General features: G+C 43.0%; 1 protein-coding gene across 3 annotated transcripts in view; it reads left to right on the top strand.

The window, feature by feature from the left end:
• Positions 1–27,406, top strand: part of ULK1 (unc-51 like autophagy activating kinase 1) — a 72,313-nt gene that overhangs the window by 18,866 nt on the left and 26,041 nt on the right. For all 3 annotated transcript variants that reach the window (XM_010720027.4, XM_085238373.1, XM_019620989.3), the window contains exons 6-11: positions 2,568–2,741; positions 4,388–4,461; positions 7,012–7,113; positions 14,000–14,058; positions 17,902–17,984; positions 22,401–22,451. In XM_010720027.4, the coding sequence (XP_010718329.2) occupies positions 2,568–2,741; positions 4,388–4,461; positions 7,012–7,113; positions 14,000–14,058; positions 17,902–17,984; positions 22,401–22,451 (543 nt within the window). The remainder of the gene's footprint in view (positions 1–2,567; positions 2,742–4,387; positions 4,462–7,011; positions 7,114–13,999; positions 14,059–17,901; positions 17,985–22,400; positions 22,452–27,406) is intronic.

Raw genomic sequence — 27,406 nt, 5'->3', positions numbered from 1 at the left:
TTATTGCCAGTACTCTGAAAAATCCAGATGCTGCAAAGTGTGAAGGGAGCAGGATTCTGACCCTTCAAGCTTCCACTGTGGGGTTTTGAATCCCTGAGTTTGAAGGTACAAGTGGTATTCCTTTTTGCTGAACTCTCCAGTCTTTTGTCTCTGATAGTGACAGTTGCATTTATTTCTCTGTCCTTCAGTTGGAGACTGCTGCTGTCATTTGGTAGACTGATGGGCTGAATATGAGATAAGGACCTTTGTTTTTCTGTGTTGTGATGTCTGTTAATGGAGTGAGGTAAAGAGTATGCCCCTGTGCTCCCTGTGTAGCTTACTTTGTTGCTAAGGGCGGCTTCTTAATTTCACAGCCCTGCCTTGCAGCACTGCAACAAGTCTCGAGACTTCATGCTACCAAGAATCTAGCAGACCTGTGCCCAGTTTTGCTGTGCTGCAGCATGGTGCCTTCTTTGTGCCACAGCAGATGAACTGGAGGACTCTGCAGGCTCAGGACAAGAGCTTAAATGCCATGTATATCAAGAGCACAACAGTTTTGTAGGGTTAAGAGCTGTGAACAGAACTTCGCTTTTGCAGAGATTGGTAACTTAAGGCCTTATTTTATTCAGATGAATATTTTTTTTTCTGATCCTGGCTGAGGAATGATGGCTAGTGTTGTGTTAGTCTTGCAGTCACCCACATTATGTAAAAGGGAGGTAACGCCTGGAGAGATGCAGCGTGCTGCTGGAGCTGCAGGTCAGGACAAAGCTCTAAACAAAGCAGCTTCTCTGCTAGAGGCAAAGCGTACTTAGCCAGGAGTTCATAATTGCCTGCTAGCTTAATGTTAAGAACTGCCAAGTTCCACGTTTTGCTTCTTGTCTGGGAGAAAACGAGACAACCTGTCCTTTCCTGGGCCTGAGCAGAGTTGGGCAGAAGTCTCTGGAACTCTTGCTGTTCTGTGTAAGGGTGGTGATTTAACTGTTTCTGAATAGGTTTCCCTGTTGCATTTGTTAAAGAGCAGGCAGTGCTTTTCCCAGAAGATGCAAGTAAGTTTGGTAGACTTGTGTCTAAGCTGCCTCTTGATATCTTTAAAATCTCTTCAGAGAACCTCTCCTTATTGCAGAAGAGTTTTTTGGATTCCAGCTGAGTGCCAGTTCATGAGGGAAGAAGGCCCAGTGAGGGGAGAGAAACTATGTACAATACACGTGCTCTCCTGTCACATGTATGAGTCCCGGGCTGGCTGATAGCTGTAGTGACATTTCAGCTCTGCTTATGCCTCTTTCCAGAACAGCGAGCTTTGGGAGTGGTGGGAGTCTTTCTGTTCTAAATACTGTTTAACTTATCTGTGTCCCTTGCTGTTTTCCCATGTGCATATTTCAAAAGTTAGATTTTTAATTTCCTGTGTTGTGTTAAAGCTGCTTGCAACCTTATGTGTGTTTTCATAAGGATTCCTCCCTTCTAGGAGATGAAGTAGAGCAGCATTTTGAAGTTCCTGCCAGTTTGTTTTAAGGTCTTACTAGAGAGCAGCTGGAAAAACACTAATGAAGTCCCGAGTTATTTTCAGGGACCTTCTACAAAAGAAATGACTCTAAGTGGAATAGTGCTTTCTTTAAGCGTGGCTTGCTTGGTGACTGATAAGGAAGCAGGCTGGTAGCACTGCTGGTCCTGTGGTTTGTTCAGCAGGCTGTTCCTGGCTTTGGCAAGAGTTTCATACCTGTGGCTCTTAGAATAACAAGAGCTTAAGTTGCTTCAGTTTGATCAGAAGGTCCAGCTGAATATTATTTTAATTTCTTTAATGTTTCATAGTTCTCACACCGTGTTTTTTAGGAAGCCTGTAGCTCAGGAGAGTGAAGTTCAGTGCTTCCATATTTGCAGAATTTGATTATTTTTCAAATATGTTTACAAGTGAACTATGCAGGGGCCAATTGCTAGGGGTACTTTCATTAGAATTAAGCATATTCCAAATACATTGAATTTGCATTGGAATTATGGTTTGTTCTAGTGGGTAGTGATGCACAAGGGTTAGGCCTAGACTTGGATTTGTATCCCAGTGCTACAGATACCTGCTGGCCTTAATTCTTCCTACAGGCACAAATTCTAATCCTGCCTGTGTTTCCAGGTTTAAACAAACTCTCCTCGAAGCTGTAACCTTAGGTATCTGGTTGCTGTTGACCATAGCTCAAAGGCCTCCCAGTCATCAGGCTTCAGGCCCTGTCTGGCTGGAAGCTTCAAGTTAGCTGGCAGCTCTTGCTGAGGGAAGCCCTAAACCTCATCAAATGTCATTTTTGAGCCCAGCTCATAAGCCAGATTCAGCATCGGTTGCTGACCTGAGTTCACCGTAACTGTTAGACTCTCAAGGCTGAAAACAGCCTTGGCCACTGTATGAACTAGGAATGCAAAAAGTCTCTTTTAATGTCTGCTTTAATAATTTAGAAATAGTGTGTGGAGGAAAAAAAGCCTTATGTGCAAGAAAAGAATGCCAAATTATGGTTAATTGCTAAAGAATATCTATCCTCTTCAGATCAGGGCTCTTCAGAAAACTACCATTGTAATTCTTTCATCTGTGGTTATTTTTTCTTCCTCTGTAGCTATGCGGACTCTTAGTGAAGACACCATCAGGCTCTTTCTCCAGCAGATAGCAGGTGCAATGAAAATGCTGCATAGCAAAGGCATCATCCATCGGGATCTGAAACCACAGAATATCCTCCTCTCCTACGCTGGAGGCAGGAAATCAAATCCCAACAACATTCGCATAAAGATTGGTAAGACCCTGATACAAGTGTCACCCTAACACCTCTCAAGGGGGTTTGGTTACAGATATGTGGCAGGCCTCAATTTCTTTTGGGAAATGTCTAGGAGGAAAAAAGGAATTTCTACGCTTTTTAATATGTCCTAATGTTTTATTGCTTCCTCACTTAGTTTCTCTGGCAGAATTAGCCAAGCTCAGATAACTTCACAAGCCTCCAGTCAGCAGAGCTTTCTGCTCTGTCAGGACACAGATTAATGCAAAATAAATTGAGTGAGTCTTGCTCTGTTTCCAAACTGAACAGTACCTCCCTTTGTAAAAACAGATACCAACCTGCCCTAATAGGTTTGTAATCTCCAGGCTTACCAAGAAAAGAGCAGCTGCAGTGATTTATGAGGGTAAATGCTGGTGTCTAAAAGGCCTAAAACTCACTGCTCTTCTGGCTGGCTTCACAGCGTGAAGGAAGTCAGGCGCATCTCAAAGTCTGAACTAGAGCCAGGTTTCTCAGCTATGTCTTGAAGAAATTCACTTTCTGCATATTTGGTGAGGAAGATGGCAAATAGCATAGCTGGTCCAGTAGTAGGGACAAATGCTCCAGAAACTCCACTTATCCCTTGTAGGCCTCAGAAACAAGTGCTGGCTAATATCTCCTACAAATATGTGGAAATCTGTCAGGTCATAGTATTGTTCACAAACTGAAGCTGACACTGATTAAATACAACTATTTCTTGCCTGAACCCTGCAGTGTGCAGAAAGGGCTCTCATTTAGTTGAGAAATACTGTTCAGTGGAAAAGTTTTTTAAAATCTGCTGTCAATTTAGCTATGGCTATTCATTTTGTGAAGTGCAGAATTATCTGGAAGATGGAAGTGACTGGGAATTGTAGACACAGGAGGGCTCCATTGCTACTCTTCAGCCTTCTTCCCACTTCCCTAAGAAACAAGTGGTCCAGGGAATAGCTAGCCATTCCAGTTAGTGACAGGTGACAGTGTAAACAGCTGTGTCAGATATCTCCTGGCTTGAAATATCTAGTAACCTTGAGAGAACCTCTTAATATCATATGATCAGATGCTGAGTAACCTGTAGATGTAATTTGTATTGGTATTCCTAGCCTCTGGCTTTTCCATCTATCAGGTGAACTAATGGTTCAGCTTTCTCTCCTCTGAAGGAACAGACTAAGGCTGTTTTTCAGTAGGGCAGTTCAAGAAATGTCGATGGTGGCAAGCAGTAGTTTCTCTGGGATGCTTGTTACACTTTTCAATGGAGGGTAACTTTCAGTTCTGCAAATTGAAAGCTGAGACAGCAGCAGGTGAATTGGCTAGTGTGAACTGGCACACCATCTCTGAAGTCAAGAAAATTTTAGCAGCTGACGTTTTGGAATGCAGGCCAGTAGATACAGAAAAGTTACTGCTGATTTCTGAAAATGGTTGAGAATTTATTCTTCTGAATACTTTAAGCAGCTTGGTTTTCCTTTTTTTTGTGTCTTCATTGTGCAATGAGCGCATGAATGTTACTGCTGAGGGAGAGGTATCTGTTTTATGGTTCAGGTGGGGTACTTTACCTGCTGTGAGAACTCACAGGAACTATGGGAATCAACAGCGAAGGTACAGTCTCTCTAGAACTGTTGTGTCTGATCTTGATCCATCTCTGTTTCTTTTTGTAGCTGACTTTGGATTTGCCCGTTACCTGCAGAATAATATGATGGCAGCAACTTTATGTGGTTCACCAATGTACATGGTAAGTGTGCTTGCTTACAACTTTTTCTGTATTGCTTTTGCTTTGTCTCCCCAGAAACAGAACTTCATTTTTCATTAGTCTTCCCTCCTCTGAAAGTGAATTTTTATATACTTGTCCAAAAAAAAAAAAAAAAAACCAACAAACAAACAAACATCTTTTAGGCAGGGATACTTCTGTGTTCTAGCTGCTGGTAGTGCCTGACAACAGATGCCTGTGTTGTTGTCTAACTTTCAGGTGAGCTGTTCATAAGTAAAACTGAACAAAGCAGATCATTCATTTCTCTCTGTCTCCCAGGGACGAGCAGAGTTTATCTGCTGAAGGCACTGGGAAATGAAATGTAATTCCTCTGCTACAAGCAAAGCAACAACAACGAGTGAGGGCCAGGATGATATTTCACACGTCTGGCTGTATTTTAAGTGTTGCTTCCTTGTTGAAGAACCTCAGTAAATCATTGCTTCAGCAGGCCTTTTTGAGGCTGTGGTTCCACAAGCCCACTGTCACTCTTAATCTTGCAGTTGTTTTTGTGAAAGCTAGAATGTTGGGAGGAAGGTCCCAGTGTAATAGTAGTTCTGTAAAATTCCAGCTGATCTTAGCTCTTCAGTCTTGCGAAATCCTCTCAGTCCTATGAACATATTTAGACACATATTGCCTTTCTTGCAGCTTACAGCAAAGTATGTTTTGTACTCAGGGAATTGATGTAAATGGAGCCTATCTGCTTCTGTTTGCAGTTTGTTTCACTTGCTCTAACCATCCTATGCATGCCGACTCTTCCACCAAACCAACTACTTCAAGGGTGGCTCCTTAGGTTGAGAAACAGATGAGTTTAAAAAAACAAAGTGATCCTCTTCCTTTGCATGTTTTAGTCTAGAACCAGGATGTGAGGAGATGATCTGTTGTGTTGATGGAAGCAGTCAGAACCTCAGTGTTGCATAAAGTCTGTGAAATTAAAAATGATAAAACCAAGCTAGAAATAAAAGTGTCAAAACCAGCCATGTGATTTTCTGGAGGCTGTGGATGCCTGAGCTCAAAGTAAAAAGGCTGTAATAGATCAGTTCAGGCTAAAATTTTTAGAGGTGCTCTGGGGACCATAGGCACGTTCTCATGCTTTTAAGTCTGAACCCTTTAGGCATAGAGTTAGGCTGGACTGTGCTGCACTGCATAGAGGTAGTGTTAGATAGTCTGTTCCACAGTACAAACTCAAGCAAAACAGACTTCCTCTCTTTCTTTGAAGTCTGATGTTTATTTGAACTATGCTATATATGAAGATGATGTCATTTTTTTTCTCCTAAGAGAGTTTCCTGAAATGTCTATTTTTAGTAATACTTTTTCTTTCTGAGTCTCCTATGAAAGTAAATCAAAATGTCTGTTGCTTTTTTTTCTTTTTTCTTTAAGGCCTGGCAGAAATTACCAATGACCTCTTGCTTGCTATTTTGTATTTTTAATTTCAAGACCTCTGGACAGGGAATCTCAGAATGCTTCATATTGTTCTCTAGTTACTGATAGATAGGTTTGAGGGAAGTTCAGTAGGGAGGTGAAACTGAAATTTAGGAGATATTTGAAGTCTGTCTCTATTGCTATTGTGGAATGTGTGCATTAGATGGGAACATCTGCAGGAAGGCAAGCCCTTGTTCCCTCTTAGCCCATTGCTGCTCTTTTCATTTTGTTTCTTTACAAAGAAAGGCATGTTAAGCACACCACAACAAGCTTTGTGGCTGAATGCCGGTACGATCCATGTCACGTGAGGCTTGAAACCCCCAACTGCAGTTCTTGTCCTCTGGTTTTGCTTGGTGTCATCCCTCCTTCCCTTATTGACTGGAGCTTGTCTGTCCCCAACTTTCTCACTGCCACTTTTTTCCGTTATGCGTGGCCTTTGCTCCTAACATTGCTGGAAAATTGATCCTGTTCCATGCAGGCAGTGCTACAACGAAATCTGTTGTTACAAATGTGTGGGATTAGCAAGCCTGCCCTTCTGCTCCTCTTGCATTGCTGCTGCTCCCCATGCATGCTGTGTGCTGAACCTACAGGCTCATGCCATGCCCAGCTTCTGGAGCAGGCCTGGGAGGGAGCAGCCAAGGACATAATGTGGGGTTGGAAAGCAGAGTCTGAGGCACAGTGGGGCTTACGCTGCTGGACTGCAGCACACAGATTTGGCTTTGAAACCAAACTGTGGCCTTGGCAGCAAGCTCTGGAGCATAATTAATATGCTGCCATCTTGGACTAAATAAGGAAAATACGAGTGATGCTGATCAGGATAGAGGCTAAAGTTTACCCGTGCAATGTGAGCCTTTGCTTTTCTCAAGTCATTTACCTGTTGTTTGCTTTGCTTCAGAGTATCTGTGTGGTTTCAAAGAAATTTCTGAGTGCAGTTGGTTCAGAGAAAATGTTGTGCTTGGGATGGGACAGAACTGTGTTTTCCCCAAAAGAGGTGTAACAGCATAGGGGTTTTTAAAGCATATTGGTGCATATTGTTGACTTCTACTCCATTCTTGCAGCTGCCAAAAATATCTGCATCTTTTGTAAAAGACAAACTTGTGTTCTCTCCCTAAATAGGCACCAGAAGTCATTATGTCTCAACACTACGATGCCAAAGCTGACCTCTGGAGTATTGGAACCATCATTTATCAGTGTCTGACAGGAAAGGCTCCTTTTCAGGTGAGTTGCTTAGATCTAAGGTTTTTGGATTTTTTTTTTTTTTTTTCAAATCCACTATTACTATTTTCTAAATCCACTTCCCCTGAAGTATCTGTAATCTATATTGTCACGTGGAACCAGCTTTGCCCTTGTCTGTCAGTCCAGCATACTGGCAATGTGGTATTTTATATGTTTTAATGCTGGAAGTGATACCAGAAGATGAGACTCCTTTCTTTTTCTGAGCTGTATGTCAATGAGACAAAGGTTATAAATCCTTAAGAAAGGTTATCTCCTTAGGAAAATTATCATGGACCAGCTAAAGCAGTGGTATTTCCAGCCACACACTTGCTTTATTTTTTTTTCTTAAATAAAGTTTATATTTATGATGCTATGCTCAATGTATACCCAACAGAATTACAAACACCAATTATGAAAGGACAATTGCAAGTTAATATTAAGGATGATTTGGTGGTACTGTGTAGCAGCTGAAGTAACTTTTGTTTTTAGAGCAGCTAATTAGGTTCTTAGCTAAAGGATCTTCTGTCATCTCACAGCAATCCTTTCCAACCTGAAATGTTTAAGTTGATCAAGTCCAAACCCTTTCAAATACAGTGCAGTCTGGTAAAACTCCACCCTGTAATCTATGCCACAGGTGCTGGCTGAGTTAGAAAATATCAGTTTTGAAAAATATCCTCTGATTTTAAATTCCCAACTGATGGAGAACTTACTTCAATCTTACACAAGTTGCTTCAGGATTACTTCACATACCTTTAATCTCATGTATAGCTGGAGTTAATCTAAACTGTGTGTTTGTCTTGTTCCCAGTCATTAGAGTGACAGAGTACATTGGGCATGGAAGAAAAACTAAGTAACATGCAATGAGATCTGCATACTCTTCCTTACAACCACTTAAAGGTGTTTTCCTTGCTGACTTATAGCATAGCAGAGAGATGCTCAGGTTGTTGATGCTTCTTTACATTCGATGTTTGTTCTGCAGAGCTCATCTGTCTAATCCATGGAAAAACAGGAAACCACAGATTTGCATACTGATGTCAGTTCCAGTTCATGGCAGTGCTTTGGCTTCAGATCAGTTAGGGCAAATGTGATCTGTGGCCTTTTTTTCCCCCTCATGTTCTGACTTCTCTTCATCCTGTTTTTTTTCGTTGTTTTTTTTTTTCCCCCCCCAAAGGTGAAGAGGAGTAGAACCTATGCTCATACAGTAGGCCAAACTTTATGTGCTACAGGATTTTCTGAGCTATAGCTCTTGACAATCTCATATGAGACCTTGAATGTTTATATAGTTATATCACCAGGAGGGAAAAAGTGAGTTCACTGTCTGTTGTAAGAAACAATGTACAAATACAGAAATAAACTGATAGTATGTTTTGATTTTTATCTCAGAGCTAAGAACTTTTTCCCCTCCTCAGAGTAATTTTTTCCCTGTTGCTATATGCCTCTTCCATTCCAGTGCCTTACATTCTACCCACCAGCTTAGTCTCTATTTAGCACAAAGCTTCATTTCCTTTGCATGTTTCCCTTCTATAAACATCCCTACTAAGTAGATGGAAACTCCTGAATGGCTCCCATTTGTTGGTTGCATCCACTTGTTGTTAGTGTTGGTGTCTTTGTTTGAGTGGAGAAAATGACTGCTGGGATGAAAGAAAATATTTGTGCATTAAGGAAAAAAAAAAAAAAAAGGGTGTGGAGAAAGCAAGCTTTGACCCTGTGTGCATCGGGGAGCCTTGCACTAATTAAGTCTTGTCTCTTGGAGCCTTTCAGTCTCTGAAGACCTGTGATGTTGTACTCCTTCAGGTGGTGTTAGCTTGCACCTGTGTGACTTTCACAGGTGTGTTTTCTCTTAAGTTTTTCCACTTAAAATATCTCATACAACCTTGGGGCATCTGATTTCTTTGGAAAGAGTGAGGTAGCTTTTGTTATTGGTCATTGAAGCATGTCACAGAAATGTTCTCCTGAAAACGTTTGCTCTTAGAGCGAAGGTTTCTCACAGAAAATAAAATGAAGTACCAGTCAGCTTCATTCAGCTCTCCAGCCAAGGTTTTGGGTGGGAAGATGAGCAATGGACTGCTGTTCTTCTGACCATGAGTCCTCAGGCTCACACAGAGGTGAGGCAGTCCTGTAATGCCTGTGTCCCTTTGAGCCATGGCACTCTGGCTTTGCACTGGGCAATGAAGAGGTGCTTCAGTCCCTGCTCAGCAGTTCCCAATAACTTCTTTCTCTCCGAGGTGCATCTGGCATCTGTTGGACTGGACGGGGTCATTTCATTTCTTTCTCTGTTCTGATTTTTTTTTTTCTTTTTTCCCCATGCCCTTTTCTTTTTTGGGGTTTGTGTTTTGAAACAAAATGCTAGCCTCATTTGTTACTGCAGTAGCAGCTGTGGATTTGTTTGATTAGGGAGAAAGAAAATCTCAGCCCAGATGGTTCTCTGTGTACCTTCTATTTGTTTTGACTGTGTCACAAACTGCCTTCTCTAGGCTGCAAGTTTCAGGTGAATGAAGCCTGTCCAGGGCAGATGTAGGAAATCTAGTTAAAGGTTAACAAGTTTTATTTCTTTGTTGGCATGACTGTTTTGTAAGAATTTGCTGATAGGCAGGCTGTTGTTTGCAGGCTTTTAAGAGGAGAGACAGAGGTGGTTGATAAAGTGGCAGACGTGTGGCCAGAGTTATTGGGGAGACCCCAAAGCTGGTGCTTTGATGGGGGTGGGGGGCACATCTAGAAATGGATGGAGAGATAATCTGCTCACTTTGCATGGTGCCACCAGCAAACCTGGTTGTTCAGGGCAGTCAGGAACTGGATTTCTCATGGTAACCTCTTCAGGCTAAATCCTCACAATGCATTCCCTTCCAGACTGTCCAGGACAGCTCCTCACCTCTAGCTAGCTGAGGTTCCCATGGGAATTAAACGTGTTGCATTTGGGCTCTCTAGTTGTTTATGAGCCAATTAGACAACTTCATGGGTATGCAAACCCGAAGGACTCCAGTGTTATTTGTAGCAAGGAGGAATTAGGTGTCTAAAAATAAATGGGCTTTGGGGGACTGGGTTAGATGGAGAAAAGTTCAAACATGTATGGAAAGGCTGAGGCAGCTGTCAGTCTAGAAAGTGCTTGTAAATCTAGACAGAGATGTGTGTATGTGAGTGTGTGCCTGTGGATGTGATTTATAGTTGTCTCGAAGTTTTAATTTTAACTGCAGCTGGGTCACCCAAGGCAACTTCCCAAAGCCATTCCTATTCCTTCCCTGCATGCAGACAAGAAAGAAGCTGCAGATGCTCAGTGTGAACAGTTGGTATGATGGCCTGTGAAGCTGTCATAAGGAGCTTTTTGTATTAAACATGCCCATAAACAAAACAGCGAGTCTGCCACAGGGATGGGATTAATAGGATTCATAATCCCTATAAACAGATTTGCTGAGCACTGCATTCATGTGGAATTGTTAATTTGCCTTGCCTAATAAGTGGTCTGCACTTGCATCTCTTCATTCCTGTCACCCAGGACAGGAGTTAAACAGTGCATTTCCAGGTCTTGCTGCCATCCTGAGAAATGCCTTGAGTATGTAGCAGCTTTCTCTTGTGCTTAGAGATGAAAACATTGGGCTATCAGGTCCTGCTAAGGACCAGGAGATCTGGTTGTCTGCTGCTGGAGCTCTTGCATGAATCTCCTCACTGCTGTATGACTGCAGTGTGTTTTGATGCATGAAGAGAGCCAAGGAGCAGGGAAGGGAAGGACAGCGAGCACAAGTTGCTGGTCTGGCAGCTCTGAAAGAGTTAACGTGCGTGCGTATGTTCTTGTCCCAGCTAGCTGGTAGACGAAAAATTAATTTCTAAGCCTGACGTACCAAGTCTGCTGCTTTGTTTCTGAGTCAGTTCAACTGGCGTAAGTACTAGGATTATATATCACTTAAAACAACTGCTGTGTTGTAAAATGGGCCTTGAAGAAGACTGGGGGAGGAGGACTTCATTCCCCAAATTTGAACTTCTGGTTTATTGCTAGGCGGGCTGCACTTCTGTTCCCAGAGCTCCTCTCTGTGTCTGTAGGCAGACGTATTCCTCACTGAGGTTAAAAAGTGGTGGTAGGCTGCTATACCAAAATTTGGCACAGTGATAAACTTGTTGCTGTGGTCAGTGAGCCACGGGCTTTTTGCCTTGTATTTGTTCTCTTGGGAGCTGAGAGAAAAGCCTCCATGGACAGCTAAGGAAAAAGGATATAGCTATCTATCTATCTATCTATATATATATATAACTTTTTTTTCTGCTGCTTGTGCTTTCAGGATCCCCTGGATGCTTGCCACTTAACTGGAGCAGATACCATTACGTATGCTATGAAATGTTGATTAGACAGTGCTGTTCACTGAGGGTGTGAATGTCTCTGGTCCTTTTCTGACTGAGCTCTGTGCTTTTGCATCCAGCTTCCCCCCAAGCGCAACAAATCCAGTGCTGAGTGCTTCTGGAAGCACCACTGCTTGTTGGGTGCAATTTATTTACAAGCAGCCAGCACCAAGTGGGATTTGGCAAGGTTCTGCTGAATGCCTGTGTTGGCTAAACATATTCCCACTGCTGCTCAGGACAAAGGAGCAGAGTGGCAAGACTGAATTTGTCTGACTGTCTTATATATATAGAAAGGACAGACAAAACCAGACCAGTGCAGCTGCTCCAGAGAAACGTGAGAGGAGGAGCAAGGGCAGGAGTTGGCCTGCTGCTGTGTCTCCTACCTGTGGGGAAAATAAAGCTGAATTACCCATTCTGTTTCTGACAGATGGATGCTGTCCTGCAGGTAGCAGCTGGCTCTGTGTACCTTGAATGGTCCAGTTGTTAGGTGCATACAAGGATTTCCTAGTGTTCTGGTTAGATAGGGTATATCTCCATAGATTAGTATCTCTCTAGGTGAAGTCCTTAATACTTAGAACTGTCACTTCAATTCCTTCCTCTAGCATCTAGTGTGAAGAGGGGATCTTTATTGAGGGTGTTGTTTCTAAGCACTGGCTTGGGTGGAAACCTCCTCTATTGAGAGGAGGTTTCTTAATGGCTTTGTGTATATGCTGTTTTTAATATACCCCATCTTCATTGCCAGGAAAATTTCTGACAAAACACTGTTTGAAATAGATCAGAGCTTCATTGTATTTGTGAAACAATTGAGTTGTTGCAACAGGAAACTAACAGAGAAAACAGCCAAGGCTTGTGCCTCACTCATGTGAGCAGACACTTAGCTTCCCTGCAGCGGAGCTCTGTTCCTTCTTGTTCATCGTCTATCAGGTGGTTTTTTCATTCTGCAGAGTGCTGTGGCTGAGCCATTTGGTGCAGTGTGTACACTTGCCTCGTTGAAGTTTGCCAAATATTAGGAATCTAATTAAAGTGCAAGGTCTGCAAGGGGTAAGGTGTAAAATGGAGTTCTACCAAATCAAATTGAGTGGCAGTGACTGGAAATGCTGACAGAGATTGGTATCTGCATAACAGCATGCTTTGCCAAACTCAATTCGTCTTAATGGTTTCTCAGGAATGTATTTTGCACCTCCTCTTTGAGTCCCTGCTGTGTCTGTGAATGATGGTGGATAGATTATTGCAGAGAGAACTAGGAAAGTTTGATTTCCTTCTCTTAGGAATCCAGTAGCTCTGTTTGTGCAAGGATCTGGGTGGGTGAGTGTGTAAACAGCAATGTCTGTTTTGGTCCAGCTGACAGAAAAGCTAGTAAGTTTGGTTTGCTAACACTAAGCAAGAAGTGTTGCTCTAATCAGTTTTACAGCAGTCTGCTGGTATTAGCAGCTCCCTCTGGTTTCTTTCAGAGTTTTGTATTATGCTTTCTCAGTAGTTCTTAATTTCATGTTAATCTTCAGCCAGAGGGAGTAGGTGATGTTGAAACAGCATCTTATGTGGCTGCTTTTCCAGCTGTGCTGTGTCAGTGGTATTGAGATGGCCATCTGCGGGTTGGCTTGTCTGATTTGCCATTTTAAGCATCTTAATTGACCTTAGATGCTTCCAATTTTGAAATGCAAGTAGGTGGAAGGCTTGAGGGTTTTTGGAGCATGCAGCGCCAGGAGAGCTGCCTGATGCCTCCTGGTTCACACTTTCCTAAACATTTTGCTGTACCAGTAATTGCTTGCACGCGAATCTTTCTAATCTTCCTTCTCTGTTTATATTTACCTTGTCTGTGTCATCCCAGCCTAGTCTCTCTTTAATAAAGAGACTTTGCTTAAGCAGAAAAGCTTAAGACATTGGGGTTAGCTTCCTAGTCTGTATTTATTCATTGTATAAAACAAACGGAGGAATGACGTTAGGAGATCTTTGTCTGCGTTCCTGTACTGGAGATGTTATTTTTAACCTCAGTTGTGCCAAGCCTTTTTTTTTTTTTTTTTTTAATCTCCTCTCAGAATTTGCAGAAATAGGACCTGTAGCTTGAGACCTTCTAGCTTCCTGGATTTAAGGTAGAAAACTGATTCTGTTACTGTTTCCTGATGTTCCTGATTTCTTCAGATTCCTTGTCCATCAACAGACTCTGCCCCTTTTTTAAATACCCTGCAGCAGTAATCCATGTTGGCAGCAGGAGCTGCCATTTGTCATCTGGGACTCCTCACGTTTGCAATTATTTAGCCTCCTAAGTGAGGCTATTAGCTCAGCTCTGACCTGAGCACTGGAGTCCACTGAAATGAAACTCAGCCCTCAGAAGGGGTGAGCAGGGCAGAGCCAGGTCAGAAACTGAAAGGCAGGAGGCTGAAATACTGTATTTTCACTCTGGATCAGCGCTGACTTTTTCGACTAAAGCAAGCTGCAGCTTCTGATTGTGTCTGTTAGGGTTTGAAAAGTGCCTCTCTGCTCTTCAGAGTAACTGTGAAATAGAAATGCTGATGCTCTTCCTTTATTGTCAGCTGTTTCACACACTGGTTTTATTTTTCCTCTACAGGCCAGTAGCCCACAGGATCTTCGTCTCTTCTATGAGAAAAACAAGATGCTGATGCCGAAGTAAGCATTTCCCAGTGTTGCTGTTCATATGCACTTGTTTACTCTGTCTTTACACCTATCCCTGCGTGCTCCCAGCGTGTCACTTGAGAGATGACTGTAAAATATTTGGCAACTTGCCTTGCCCCATTCCTTAAACCAACGGTGATGTGGCCCAGAGAAAGAACATTGCATTTCCATAATTGGTGTTCTCTCTTTCTATAAGATAATGCTACCCTCCTTCACTGCAAAAAAAATAAAAATAAAAAATAAAAATCAGGATTTTAATGATGCCAGGAACCAGGCAGTGGTCCTTTCTTGTGTATGGCTTCTCTGAGGCTAAGAACAGCTATTTATTGAGAATAAAATAAAAATCATGGCAATTCTTGAATCATGCAAGCAGCCAAACTGCAGTCTCTCTCCTGTAACCTGCTGTACCTGACTGTGTAGATCACATTGCTGTTTCTCACATGTCAGGACAGCAACTGCTTGCATCCATCCTGCTAATAGGAGGAAATATTATAACCTCTGTGGAAATGGACACTGCTGCAGTCTCCATGGGTCATGCAGGGAAGATAACTCTTTTCATCCCAGGGGTGTATGTTACCTAGCGATGTAGCTAGCTCAGTGCTCTGATTTGTCAGTATATTTTGATTTTGTTGCTGTGGTCTATACTTTTGATCTGTGTTCTTAAAGTCAAGCGTCATGCACTTTTGAAATCTCAGCCTAGTAGAGGAAAAGGACTGAAGTTCCAGATTGCACATCCAAATATTGGAAGGCATTTTTACCCAGAAAGTTAGCTTCTGTTTGGCAGAGCTGCTAATGCAGCCACATATGCAGGAAGTTCCTTGAGTTGCTTTGTATGGATTTTTCCTTATCAGTTCAGACAAGTCCAAGTGATGGGGGGGGAAAAAACTGTAAGGAGGCCAGAGTGATTAGCAATGGCTTGTGCTAAGCATTTAGTTCTCCTGTGAGTACTTCATATTTTGATCTGTGGCAAAGAGGCAAATTTTGATCAGGACTAAAGTTGGTCTGTATTCTGTTAGATTGGATCTGAGCATGTGATGGAGTAAAACACTCAAAACAATTCAGAGCAAAACCACTGGCACATAGTTGGAGCCACGTAGTCTGTGTAAACAGAAAGCAGACCTCCTGTTTCCCATACACAGCGTGAAACATGGCTGCTCACCTTTGAGGTAGTGACTCTCATTAAGAGAGAAATAAATCACTGCAATTAATAAGCTCCCTGTCTCTGATCACACTGCTCTGCTGCATGGCTAATGTGTGCTGTAGGGGACAGCCAAGGGGAGAAACGAAACTCTTCTGTAAGAGGACTGCATGTCTGCTCTTACAGAGATTAGTCCTTTTGTTGTTGTTGTGAGTTCTCTATAGACACTCTGTGTTTACTGTTTTCATTCATCTCTACTTTTGAACTCCCAGGTTTCACAGTATTTAAATCCAAGCCCATTATTTTTTTTTCACCGTAGAAGTTGGATCCAAAGTGGCCTTTGTGTTAATGCTTTCTAAAGTTTCTGAGTTTTAACGTGAGCTGCAATCTGTGCTATTTCATGAGCAAACACGAATGAACTGCCCCCGCCAGCCCTGCCAGTACAGGATGGGACATGAAACGACTCAGGACTTCATTCTCAGATAGCAGCAGTGCCAGTGTTTGGTTCTGTTCTCCTTGGGGCAAGGGGTGCTGGCAGCCACCTCCCCAGCATCACCATGGAAGATGGTGTGTTTTGGCTTGGGAATGGGGTGGGGAAGAACAGCTGATTAAATCCTCACCAGCAGCCTCTACCTCCCAAGCTGATGCTGTTGCTGACAGGTGAAATGCCATTCTGAGGTGGGGAGCCCGTGGCAGTAGGAACAAGCCCAAAGGCCTCACAATTTTAATAGCACTGATCTAAATAATTAACATTCATTGCCCTGATTTGCATGGCAAAATATATTCTAGATCACGGAAGGAAAGTGGCGGTTTTGTTGCTTAGGTTTCTAAGCTTGATGTTTTAGAATGAGAGATGGGAGGAGGAAAACAGGCTGTTAATCTGCCATCTCAGATGTCAGTCTGTTCTAGCATCTGAGGTCTGCTACTTGACCCACCTGTTTCTTGGCTTTAAAATCATACAAAAGCTAAAGTCATTGCTGGGAAACAGGCTCATTTTGGATGAGTGCTTTGTGTTTTGAATAAATAAATGATGATGTTAACAGTGGAGGACTGCAGATCTCCAACACTAATGTATTTTTCAGGACACTGATAGCTGTGGTATCCCGGGTATCCTGAGAAGCACAAGCATTGTGCTTCTAAGGCACGTGCTTTTTGACAAGGGGTTGTTTTTCTTGGCTCAAACTGAGTCTTGGTTTAACTGCATCCCACCCAGAGTCCTTGTGGTCTCCTCTGTCAGGCTGGGAAGAGTGCACAGCTGTTTCAGTGTCAGGGGTGGAAAAGTGTCTCCTCCAGTAGAAACAGGGGTGGTGTATGTTTGGGATGATTCTCTGTTCTAGGAATCACTGGATTCAAATTCCTGCACAGATGAAGCCTAGGACTTCACAGAAAAATAACCAGATAGTTATGAAGCCTATAAATACACACCTTGCCCAACATCTCTGGTTTCACTTCAGACCGAATGGAATTCTGGTAGAGCCAACTAGCACTCTTTCTCTCTTCCATTTGACCCAGCTTCTTTTCCACCCTATCTGTGGAAGCTGTGCAGCAACAGTTGCTTTTCCCAGTGTCCGTCAGCCTTGGCTGCAGGCTGGTGGCAAGTGATCTCAGCCCAGCAAAGTGGAGCAGCTGCCCGAGTGAACCACGTGCTGTGCTGTGAGCAGGCTCGGGCTCCACGCAGTTCAAATTACTGTGCTGAGCACTCATGCCATTACCTCGGCTGACCCTTGTGTGGGGATTGGGAAAAGCCTGGCAGGCCGTGGGGCCATGCTGGGCACAGCCATGATAAACACAGTTATTACTGAGAGGAGTTGGAGCCACCTACGCTTAATTTGGAGAACTCTGCTCTGGCTGCACGCAGGACCTGCTGCTACAGGCCCTAACGGTGCTGCTGGTTACAGAGGAAAGTAACAGATCTAAATCCACTTATGCAAGAACTGAACTCTGCTTTCCCTTCCTTAATCCATTCGTTTATTCCCTGCTTCTCACAGTACATTGGGGTTGCAGAGATCTGCCCTGGCCTCTCTCCTATCTACCTATGGGATGGGGTTGAGAACAGTGATTTACTGGCTCTCTTGTGTTGCAACAGCTATTGAAAGCAGTACTTTCTTCCTAGTCATACTGGAAGGTGGGGAAATAGCTGTGCTAATTTTAGCTTGCTCGGGTGCCAGATGCTTAAATTCTTTGGTTAATAAATGGTGTTTGTATATCAGGGAAGCAAATAGACAAAGGTCACTTGCCAGCTGTGTTTAAAAAGAAATGCCTTAATAAAATGGTAATAATTGGTGATACATATTCACCACCAGATTCTTAATTGCAAACTTCCCCTCATGAACTGCTTCATTTTAATGACTTCTTTATTCCCACTAGAACAAGTAGAAGAGATTTTATTCAGTGTGAAATATTGCCTATTGACTGGATTGAGCTGAGAGCTGGAGGGATGGTATTGGCACTGCTGCCGAAGGGGAAGCTGCAGGTGCTCCTGGGAGAGGCCACTACAGCTAGATTAGTTGTAGCCTGAGCAGTTACAATGGGGAGTAAAAGCCAAACAGGGATGCAAATAGAGATGTTCCTGTTTAGCCTCTCTCCAGTGAGCCAGCAGGGAGAACGCAAGTTTGCATTTGCAGTTTGCCTTTCTGAATATGCAGAAGTAGCTTAAACAGACTGAGAGTCTCTTATTTTGCTTTTGTTTTCAATCCTAGCATCCCCAGGGAGACATCAAGCCACCTGAGGCAGCTACTGTTGGGCCTTCTGCAGCGCAATCATAAGGACCGCATGGACTTCGGTAAGAGACCACTCCAGTTTTAGTTCTGCTGCCAGCCTGTGCCTTCTGCCATTTCACTGCACAAACCTTTGTAATTTTGGAGAAGCAACGAGACTGGTGGTATGGTACCTGTGTTTATCTGGAAAGGTGCTGGAAAGGTCCGTTTTGTGAACCCAGAGATTTGGCAGACTTCATCAAATGCTTTCTAGTTTATGTTCCCTCTCCTGGCTTCTGCTTTTCGAGTTTGTCTTCTGTGTTCAGCATGCTATCAGGTGAAACTTGTGCATCAGGTGCAACTTGTGCATCCCAGTTCTTAACTGTCACAGTGTCTTCCAAAAGCTGCAAGCTATATCAATTTAATGGTCAGGTAATGACCCCCCTCTTCATGGGTCTGTTGTGATAATCTGATAATCCTTTTTTTTTTTTTTTTTTTTTTTTTTTTTTTTTTTTTTTAATACCCTCTAGGCTGAGAACAAATATTAGGTGCCAGGCAGTTCTGGTTGTAGTAGCTTCTTCCAGACGTATCTAACTGAGCTAAAAGACCTGAAGAGCCTTTTCTGAAAGTCATGATCTTGAGGAAAGCAGGCAGTGTAGAATTTTTTTTTCTCAAGTCCCTTAAAGGACCAGTTCACCTTAAGGCAGCTCTGGTCTTTTCTCCTTCTCCCTTCCCTTTGGATAAAGATAGCACAGCCCTTTCTCAGGTGAAAATCAGGACAAGAATAGTGTCTCTCACCAAGGTCCTGATAGCATACGGTCCTCTTAAGGCGGAGGAGAGCAGCAGTGAGCAGCTTGCCTTTCACTGGTCTGTGCTGCTGGTGGAATGGTAAGTTTTGCTTGCCCAGGATCTGTTTGAGTGGTGCTTAGCACTGGGCAAGCCTGTTTAAGTGGTTTTCCCTTCTGCTGGGGTCTCAGAGCCCACAGGTCTGTGTGAAATATCAGTTGAGCAGTATCACAACACAGTTACAGAATCACTTGAGTCAGGAGGGACTCTTAAAGGTCATCCAATCCATCTCCCCTGCAATGAACAGGAATATCTACAGCTAGATCAGGTTGTCACACAATTGGCTGGTTTTTGCAAAAATAAATTGAATAAGGGTAAGCTCATGCATACTTTCAGACTATTACTTTAGAGTCCAACTTGGGATAGAAGGATTTGTTACTTGTCTTTTAAGGGTTGGTTTCTGTTATTTTTTGTTCTTATCAGCTCAGGTGGATTGCTTCCTTTGGGGCAGCATGTGCTAGTTGATGAAGATAAACTGTTTTGCAGCCTTTGTTATTCCTTTGGATTAGAGATAATGGGAGTGCCTTTGTGGGACGTTGTCATCTGGGTAAAGCAAGCATATGGATTGACAAGTCTGATTGTAATTATTGCGTGCTGAATGTAAAGGACTACTGTTTACAATGTTGCAGAAATAAGAAAACCGTTTCAAAAGGGAATTATTGAACATATTGACAGACTGACTTGAATATAAGTACCTCTCTCAGTAGCCCCTGCAGATCTTCTATCTGGGTTGTGAATCTCTGCCTCTTTTGTCATGCTGCTGTACATCTCAAAAGAAAAATACATTTGAGGTTCCCATTTCCCTGCTGTCAGAAATGGAGTCTAGTGAACCTTTTTAGCCACCCTGTTAGCTGGTTTTGTACTTCTTCAGAATAGAGTGCATGAGTCACTGTCTCTCTAGCTCTTGAAAATTTAAGATAATATACTTTGATTTCACTCAGGACAACAGTTACTGGGTTGAGATTCTCTCCCCCTATTCACATAAGGGATCCCTTTCTCTACAGATTGGCGTGTCCTTGTAATATGTAATTATTTCTTAGGGAGAGTTTGTGAATGTATTGTTAAAGGAGCTTATGCTAGAGATGTTCCTTGTGCATTATAGAAGGATGCCAGACAGCCAGAGCAGTGATTTATTAAAAACCAGTACCCTTCTTCCTCATCATCCAATTGTGTTCTCTGTCTTGTCCCTTCTTCCTTCTCTCCTCTGACTCTTTACTTCTGCCTAAATATCTGAGCTTCATCCCTGCTTGTGACCCAATTATTTTCTTTTCTCTGCTGTTTTCTGCTGCTAGGTCTTCAGCTCCTTTATGTTCCTGGGGGCTCAGAGCCTGAAGTACACTCGCTGAATGGACCTTTAGTCTTAATCCTTTGAGTATCAGCTTGGGTGGTGCCTCTTGCCAAAACAGCAGCACTGCTTAGCTGAGAACACTTCCCTGTGCCTAGCTTTTGTCATGTCTTCAACTGCTGCCCGTGGCCAGCCGCACACAAAGTGTTAATGCCCTACAGCTCAAGATCCTGTCTGAAGCAGATCTCCTCCCCGCCTCTTCTTCCCTTAGATGGCTCTCCTGGTAGACAGGTGCTTTGGCCTGCTGCTGGCAAACTAACTGAAGGCTGCTCTGTTCACCTATGCTATTTATAAAAGGCCTAATTTGACTGATGGTCTGTACCTTTGTTGGCTGTCCCCTTTACACTCCTGTGCTCTGATGGTTAGGATCCGTGTGTGCTGCTGAGCCAGGGCTGCTCTTATTTGGTCCCTGAGGCCCTCTGTGGTCCCTTAAAGATAGGAGCAGTGCTTTCTGCAGAGCTCCCCCACGTCTCAGCTGCTCCATACAGCTGCACTGCATGAGGCTGAAGCTCCTTTCACTTGCTGTATGTTCTACCAGCAATTTGCAATCTCAAGATTATCTAGAGGAAGACAAGGAAGGTTTCAAACTGCAAGCTGTCTGTTGATGATTACAATTTCTTGTTAAATTTTGCTTTGCAAGCACAACTAACTAGCAACTAACAAGCAGTTTGGAGGTGAAAACTTGAAAGAAGTAGTCACTTCTATCCTCTAAGATGTTATTACATAACCAGTTGAATCAGCTGAGCTGAGGGTGGTACCTCTGGAGGAGTGGGCTGAAGGAGCAGCATGAAAGTCAAGTGGACAGCAGCTCCTGATGAATAAGGGTGTTCTCCATCCACAGCAAATGTTATCTGAGATTCCAGCATTCCCTGCCAGAGACAAGTCAGTACAACTTCTGTTGTATTGAGCACCTTACCAGTGGGTATGCAGGATTCTGGCACTGCATTGGCAAGAATGGCCTGAGGGGAAAGGGATGATGTTAAACAAAACAAAAAGCCCCACAAAACTGAAACCAGTTTCTGCTTTCTGGAAAGCTGTCTGGCCAAAGAGGAGCTGTTTACAGAATTCAGGAATCTGCAAACCTCGGGTGATGCAACAGGAAATCCATGCTGGGAAAACAAGTTGAACAGCTCGCAGTTAGCCAAGTAATCAGTGTTGATCCATGACTAATACTTCTGAAAGGCTGAATTGCTCTGCATTGCTGGTCATGACAGAGGAAGAATCAGTACAGAAGTGCAGTGGATTGGAGATGAAGAAATTAGAAGCTACTTAGGAGGACAGGAGAAGATGTAGAGAGTCTCTAGCAGGCCAAGATGAAACATTTCATGACCTGGATAACTAGAAAATTCTCCTGTAATGAGTGAAGATATACCAGCACAAGTGCCATAAGGAGTTTGGGGCTTGTAATTCTGTGGTGGCCTTCTGGAAAATGCACTTCTGCCTTGAATGCAGGATGAGTTCCCGTCTGTGTATTATAGAATATCGCTCAATAGAAGTCATTTGTCTCTTGTGGAATTAGTGGCAGCACAATACAATAAATGTATATCTCCCTTGGTTCCCTACAATTAGGGTGACTTGTCATTCTCATCAACTAGGAATTATGGCTTTTAATGCTACTTGGCATCTTAGCATTTGCCTTTTCTTGCTGATAAGAGCTTTTGACACAGTCATGCCAACTCTTGACACAGTCGTTTCTGGCCCTCAGTAGCTGATTCAAATAACTGCAATAGCTGTTGAAAGATGGAATTATTCACAATTAATTTAGTGAATGTTTCTGGCAGCCCAGGCTTGTAGCTTGCAGCAGAACATTACCAGATTCTTTAATAGTCTGTGGGAAAGGAAAAGCCACTTGGACATGCATGAGACTCACCACCACTACCAGGCATGCTTTTGGCAAAGCTTTTTTTTCTCCTTGCCTTTTTTCATTAATGTAAGTGGCCCACCTGGTTTCCCTCCTTTCTAGCTAATGTTGCAGAGATGCCTGGTAGCACAAGAGCTGCTGTGTTTTTGTTGTTGTTGTTGTTGTTGTTTGGTTGGTTGGTTGTTTTTTTTTCCCCATACTTAAATAGTGATCCTTGGATCCAGACAACATCATTTTCTGTGGGAAAAAGTCCCCCATCTTCACCAGTCTCATCTGTATTCTTTACCAATGCTTCCCGCAGTAGTCAGCTTCCATGATTAAGTGACTAGATTGCATGGAAAAATACTGTAAAAATTACTGTACCTTTTTATGCTTGAACTGCTTTGTAAACTTCTTAGTCTTTTCCTTTCACTGACTCATTGCTCTTGTGCTGTTTTTTTTTTTTTTCAGATGAGTTTTTTCATCACCCATTCTTGGATGCAAGTGCCTCAATGAAAAAATGTAAGTGTTGCATTTTCATTACAACGGTTTCCAAACCATGACATCTTTTTTTTTTTTTTTTTTTCCTGTGCTGCTAGCTCAGAAGGAAAGAAAAAGGCTGCTTTATGTTTTCTTGTTGTTCAGGTGTGGATTCAGGGGTCATTACTAAGTCATGTCCAGATTTTGCCATCAGAATGTATTTAATGTTGCTGAATTATCTTCAAAGAGGGAGAATGTGGGAGCTATTTAGAAACCTAATTCAGAAGTAAATGCATCTTTGAAATGCATTTAACTCTTCTCTATGGAGTGCTTGTCCAGTAGGGATATTTGCAGGTAAACAGGATTATGTGGGAAGATCTTGTTTTCACCTATATGTGTAGGACAGCTCAGTACAGTGAATGGGCAGAAGGAAGCTGACATTGTTGTCATCACTTTCTAAGTGTGGTACCTTAGGGTTCCAGTTAAAAATATTATTTCAGTGTTTACCTCAAAATTCTTGCTAAATTTTAATTTAGAGGAGGGTATGTTTTGGAGTTATGTGAAAACTGGTTGAAACAACAGCAGTTTTATATTGAAAATTCTTTCCTCTTCTGAATCAAAATTTTTGAAAACTTTCAACCACGTGTACTGCGATTCAGAGGTTTATTTTTGGTGGAAAGTAATTCAGATTTGCTGCCAGTGCATGGGATATAATTCTTCTCTGGCCAAGTGACTTGGTTTGATGGAATTCTGTGTAGTCATTTACTTTCTTCTGGAAAGATGTTCATGGGCCTTTGATCTCTTAAGTAAGAGAGCTAAGATTTCCAGCAGTGGCTGCTTTGGGGTGCCCAACATGAGGGCTGGGAGTTTCAGTGGAAGTGTACCCAGTGCTTTCTGAACACAGAGTCCTTGGACAAGTATTGCAGTGGATTCCTCCACATCTAAGGTTTGCACTGATCTTCAATCTCTTGCGTCGTCTTTCCTGGCCCAGAGCTGAATTTCTGAGTTATTTCTGATACAGATTTTTAACTGTATGTAGGTGACCTTCCTGCGGGCAAGAAAAGATACTTCTGGTTTAGGGGAGCTTGCAAGCCAACAAGATGTGGTGCGAGTCCTGGGAAACAGGACTGCTCCACAGGCAGGAAAAGATTCTGCCTGTTTAGGACTGCTCCTAAGCCAGCTCAACACTCAGCACCTGCTCTACCTCTGCTCTCTGGGAAAAAGCCTTCAAAGTCTGATCCCCAAATAGGTGGGGAAGGACTCCCACAGCTCTGCCTTGCATGCTCACCAACTCATCTCCTACCTCCAGCTGTTCCATTGCTTCACTGGCCAGGAGAATGGAAAACCCCTTGCAAACAAGAAAGGGTTCTCCTAGCTTGGCCTCAGTTTCCAACTTGTGCACGTTTGTGTGGAAACCAGAGGCACCATTACAAGCAGGGGATGGTAGCTCAGCCTTTGCTCCCAGCTGCACCAGAATTAATGGTGCATGGTCAAGGCCCAGTAAAGAGGGCTCCTGTGCAGGCAGGTAAGGACTATCACAACTCCAGACTTCTGCTGTCCCCCATCCCCAGGCATACATCCGCAGCCTGGAGTCCTCTCCAGGCAGGATACGCTACTACTGGTTTTGAAAAGATGAGAGGAGAAATACATTCCCATCTTGGGAAGCCATTAAATTGTTACGTACTGGGAGAAGATTGCTACTGGAGAACAGCCTTCTTGTAGTCTGCCACTGCTGGGTGGCAGTGGTGAATGGAGGCATCTGGGAAGTACAGTGAAGAGCCTGGACTACTTCCACAAGGAGCCTTTGATTCTCCAGTTGGTGAGAGAAGAACCACTGCGTAAGCAAATGCCTGGATCATGGTGACCTTGTAAAGCTTACTCATTACTCATGTCAGGATGCTGCTTAACATGGTAGCAGGCTTCATATTTACACAGGTCCAGATGATAAAACAAGATCACAGTGGCTGAAGGGCTATCCTACGATGGCTTGATGTGCAGAACTAAGCCAAGTTCAGAGCTAAGTGCAGAACTAAGCCGAGCTTATTGTGCTGCTTTATCTATATGAATCACTGCAGCATGAATGCAGGAAGTATCAAAGAGAAGAAAACTGGTTATATATGAATCATGATACTCATGCTCCCATTGAATTATGGAGTCCTCAGGCTTGGAGAAAGGACAGCATACCCTTATATCTGTTCTCCCAGGCAGCTGATAACTGTGCTACTGATGACTCCAGTGGAAGTGGCACTAGCACATTCAGATTTGAGTGTGCAAATTTCTCACAGGAAAGCTTGTTGCGTCATCTATTCAGGTCTACAATCTGTGGTTGTAGAGGTGGCCTCTGCCTCTGTAGGCAGATCAGTGCTGACTGCAGAGCTGAAGACATCATCTAGCTTTCCAAGTGCTGCCGAGGTCATCCAGATCTGGTTAAAACAGAGTGATAAAAAAAGCAAAGAGCCACAAGCCGTTTGTTCTGTTTGGATATGTTAGTGCCCCATCCTGGGAAATCAGATGGAAAGATGCCTTTTTTTTTTTTTTTTTTTTTTTTTTAATTTAAACAGTGAAATTTTGGAATTCAGAATGACATTTAGGAGTTCCACAGTTTTCTTAAGTGGAGAATTTTGAAGTTGCCAAGAAGATACAGGCTCCCTCACTCACATACATCTTCACACTTTGCAAGACGTTTCAGCAAAATCGACATTTCTGTCAGAAGTTTTTTAAATTCGACATTTCTGACAAGCTCATCTCTGCTCTCCAATCATCTCACTCTGAAGCGAGGACATAAATCCTCTGACATCCAGACCACAAAGCTCTGATTGCCACTGGCTTTAGCCTGGAGAGTGGATTCAGGGCCTTGGGTTTTCTTAACTGAAGCATTCGCTTTTTCTCTGTTTATAATTAATTTTATATTGTGGGTTTTGTACCTGTGACTAAGAGCGTACTGCAGAAGTGTACAATTTTGTTAATAAAGTCTTTACAATACCCTGTCTAGTCAGGATGTCGTCTTTCTGTAGCCAGGCTTCTGCTCTCTGAGTGGTGTGGGGCAGTGTGTTACAGCAATAGGGCGTAATTAGGTGCTTGTGCAAGTCTGCTCAGTAAACACACAGTAATTGGTACCCACACAGATTGTTTTGGAGTTCTTTTGCTCCTGTCTTTAACAAATGCTAAGCTGGTACCTCCTTTACTCTGACTTCGGAGTATAAATCATGAGCAGTTATGATTCACAGGCAAACACTGCAGTGCTGGTGGGGTGGTTCAGTGTCTGGGAGATCTGTCTGACTTAGTGGCTTTTCTCATTTTTATAATCTTGATGTGCCTCATTGCCCAGGAAGATACTAGCAAAAAATCACCTGAATTTGTACATGAACAAAATGGTGGTGGTGCAATTTTTTTTTTTTTTTAATATAAAAAGCAGCTTGTTCTTCAGGCAAGTGCTTTCCTCTTAAACTATTGCCTTGTCTGCAATTAAGTAACTTATTAATGACTGGTTTTGATTAAATTGAAATAATTACAAAAACGTTTCTCCGAATGTGCATAAAACTGATTCCAAGTAAACTGAAGGAAAGCTGGAGGATCAGATATTTTTAGGGCAGCCGAGTCCCTTGTAGGATGATGTGCCAGCAGGGATTTCTGCGGGTGTGGGATCTGATATCAGGATCCACACAGCTGGAGCACAGCCCTGTCTTTGTGGCTCCTAGCTCTCTAGTTCAGAAACCAGTTGGTGTTGGATATCCGAGCAACGTACACGATGACTGCTTTGTTGCTGGAACAAGTTGGAGAGGACAATTATGAAAACAGACTTATTTACATTACAGTTACAACCAAGCAATTTCTGGATTTGGGTGGGGGCCTACCATTCATGTTAACATTCCCCACATTCAGACTTGAGCTGAAAACATGATGAGCCAAGTGTTTGCACCCTTTTTAATTTTAAACTGGGAGTGCCAGGGTGTGTGGAGGAGATGGAAGTGAGTGTTGTGCTTTCAAGCTGTGCCTTACGTGGAAAAATGCACCAACGTGTGTATGGAAGGCAGAGATGCATGGACTGAAAGTCCATTTTTAGCATCAGGTCCTTTTGTATTTGACCTCGTGGTATTACAGTGTGGATTTGGGGAGCTTGCTGTGTTTAAAATGAGAACGTGATTAAAAATGCTGAATCTGAAGATTGGGCTTTGAACAGATAGCATTTTAATTTGAGTTTCAGTTGGTAGTGAAGTCTGCCTACTTGTCTGTCTTTCTAGATTAATGGAAAGCTGGCCAAAGCAAACAGACAAAATTAGAAAAGTCTCAATTTCAGCCAGGTTTAAATCAATAATAAACACAAAACCAAAATTAGAATGAAAGGGACCTCGAGAGAGAACTGATATGACTCTAATGAAAATACCAATTCCAGGAAAAACAACCAGCACTGCAATTTTTTGCATGTGGACACAGTTCAAAAGCTGCTTACTTTCTCTTAAGAGCCTTTGCATAGCAGGAGGGTCTGTCTGTGCAAAGGTGAGTGGTCCAGATCAGCTGGCAGGATAAAAATGGGGAGAATCACCTCTGGTTCCTGGTATTAAGCAGTTGAGAAAGGTCTTAAGGATTCTTCTGTGGGAGTCTGTGAGATCAGAAGCAGAGTGGTATAGGCAGGACAGAGCTCTCTGCTTTGCAGGCAAGTTCCCAGACCTCTGTGTGTGTTCCCTGAGCGTGGGCAGAGTGAAGCAGCTGTGCTGGAAGCCTGGGGAGCTGGAAGGGGATGTGGGTGGTGTAGCTTTCCATGCCAAGCCCTTGACCGACCTCCCAAAACATCCATCTTCAGGGCACCACAGTGCTTGCTCCTGTCCTGGATCCAGAGCCGTGTGTTTTAACAGTGCATTGCAGGAAGCAAACCAAGGACAGAATAGATGTGGGAGGTAAAAAGAAAAAAAAAAAAAGTACTCTCAGAAGGCTTAGAAAGATTTCATTAATTCTGGATCTACCATGCAGTGTCCTGGTGTGTTCTAACGCATGGGGGA

This window comes from Meleagris gallopavo, chromosome 17 (genome assembly GCF_905368555.1).
Source record: "Meleagris gallopavo chromosome 17, MGAL_WU_HG_1.1, whole genome shotgun sequence".
In the NCBI taxonomy this organism is placed as follows: Eukaryota; Metazoa; Chordata; class Aves; order Galliformes; family Phasianidae; genus Meleagris; species Meleagris gallopavo.
The sequence above is the reverse complement of the archived record's forward strand: the minus strand, read 5'-3'. Positions and strand labels throughout refer to the sequence as shown.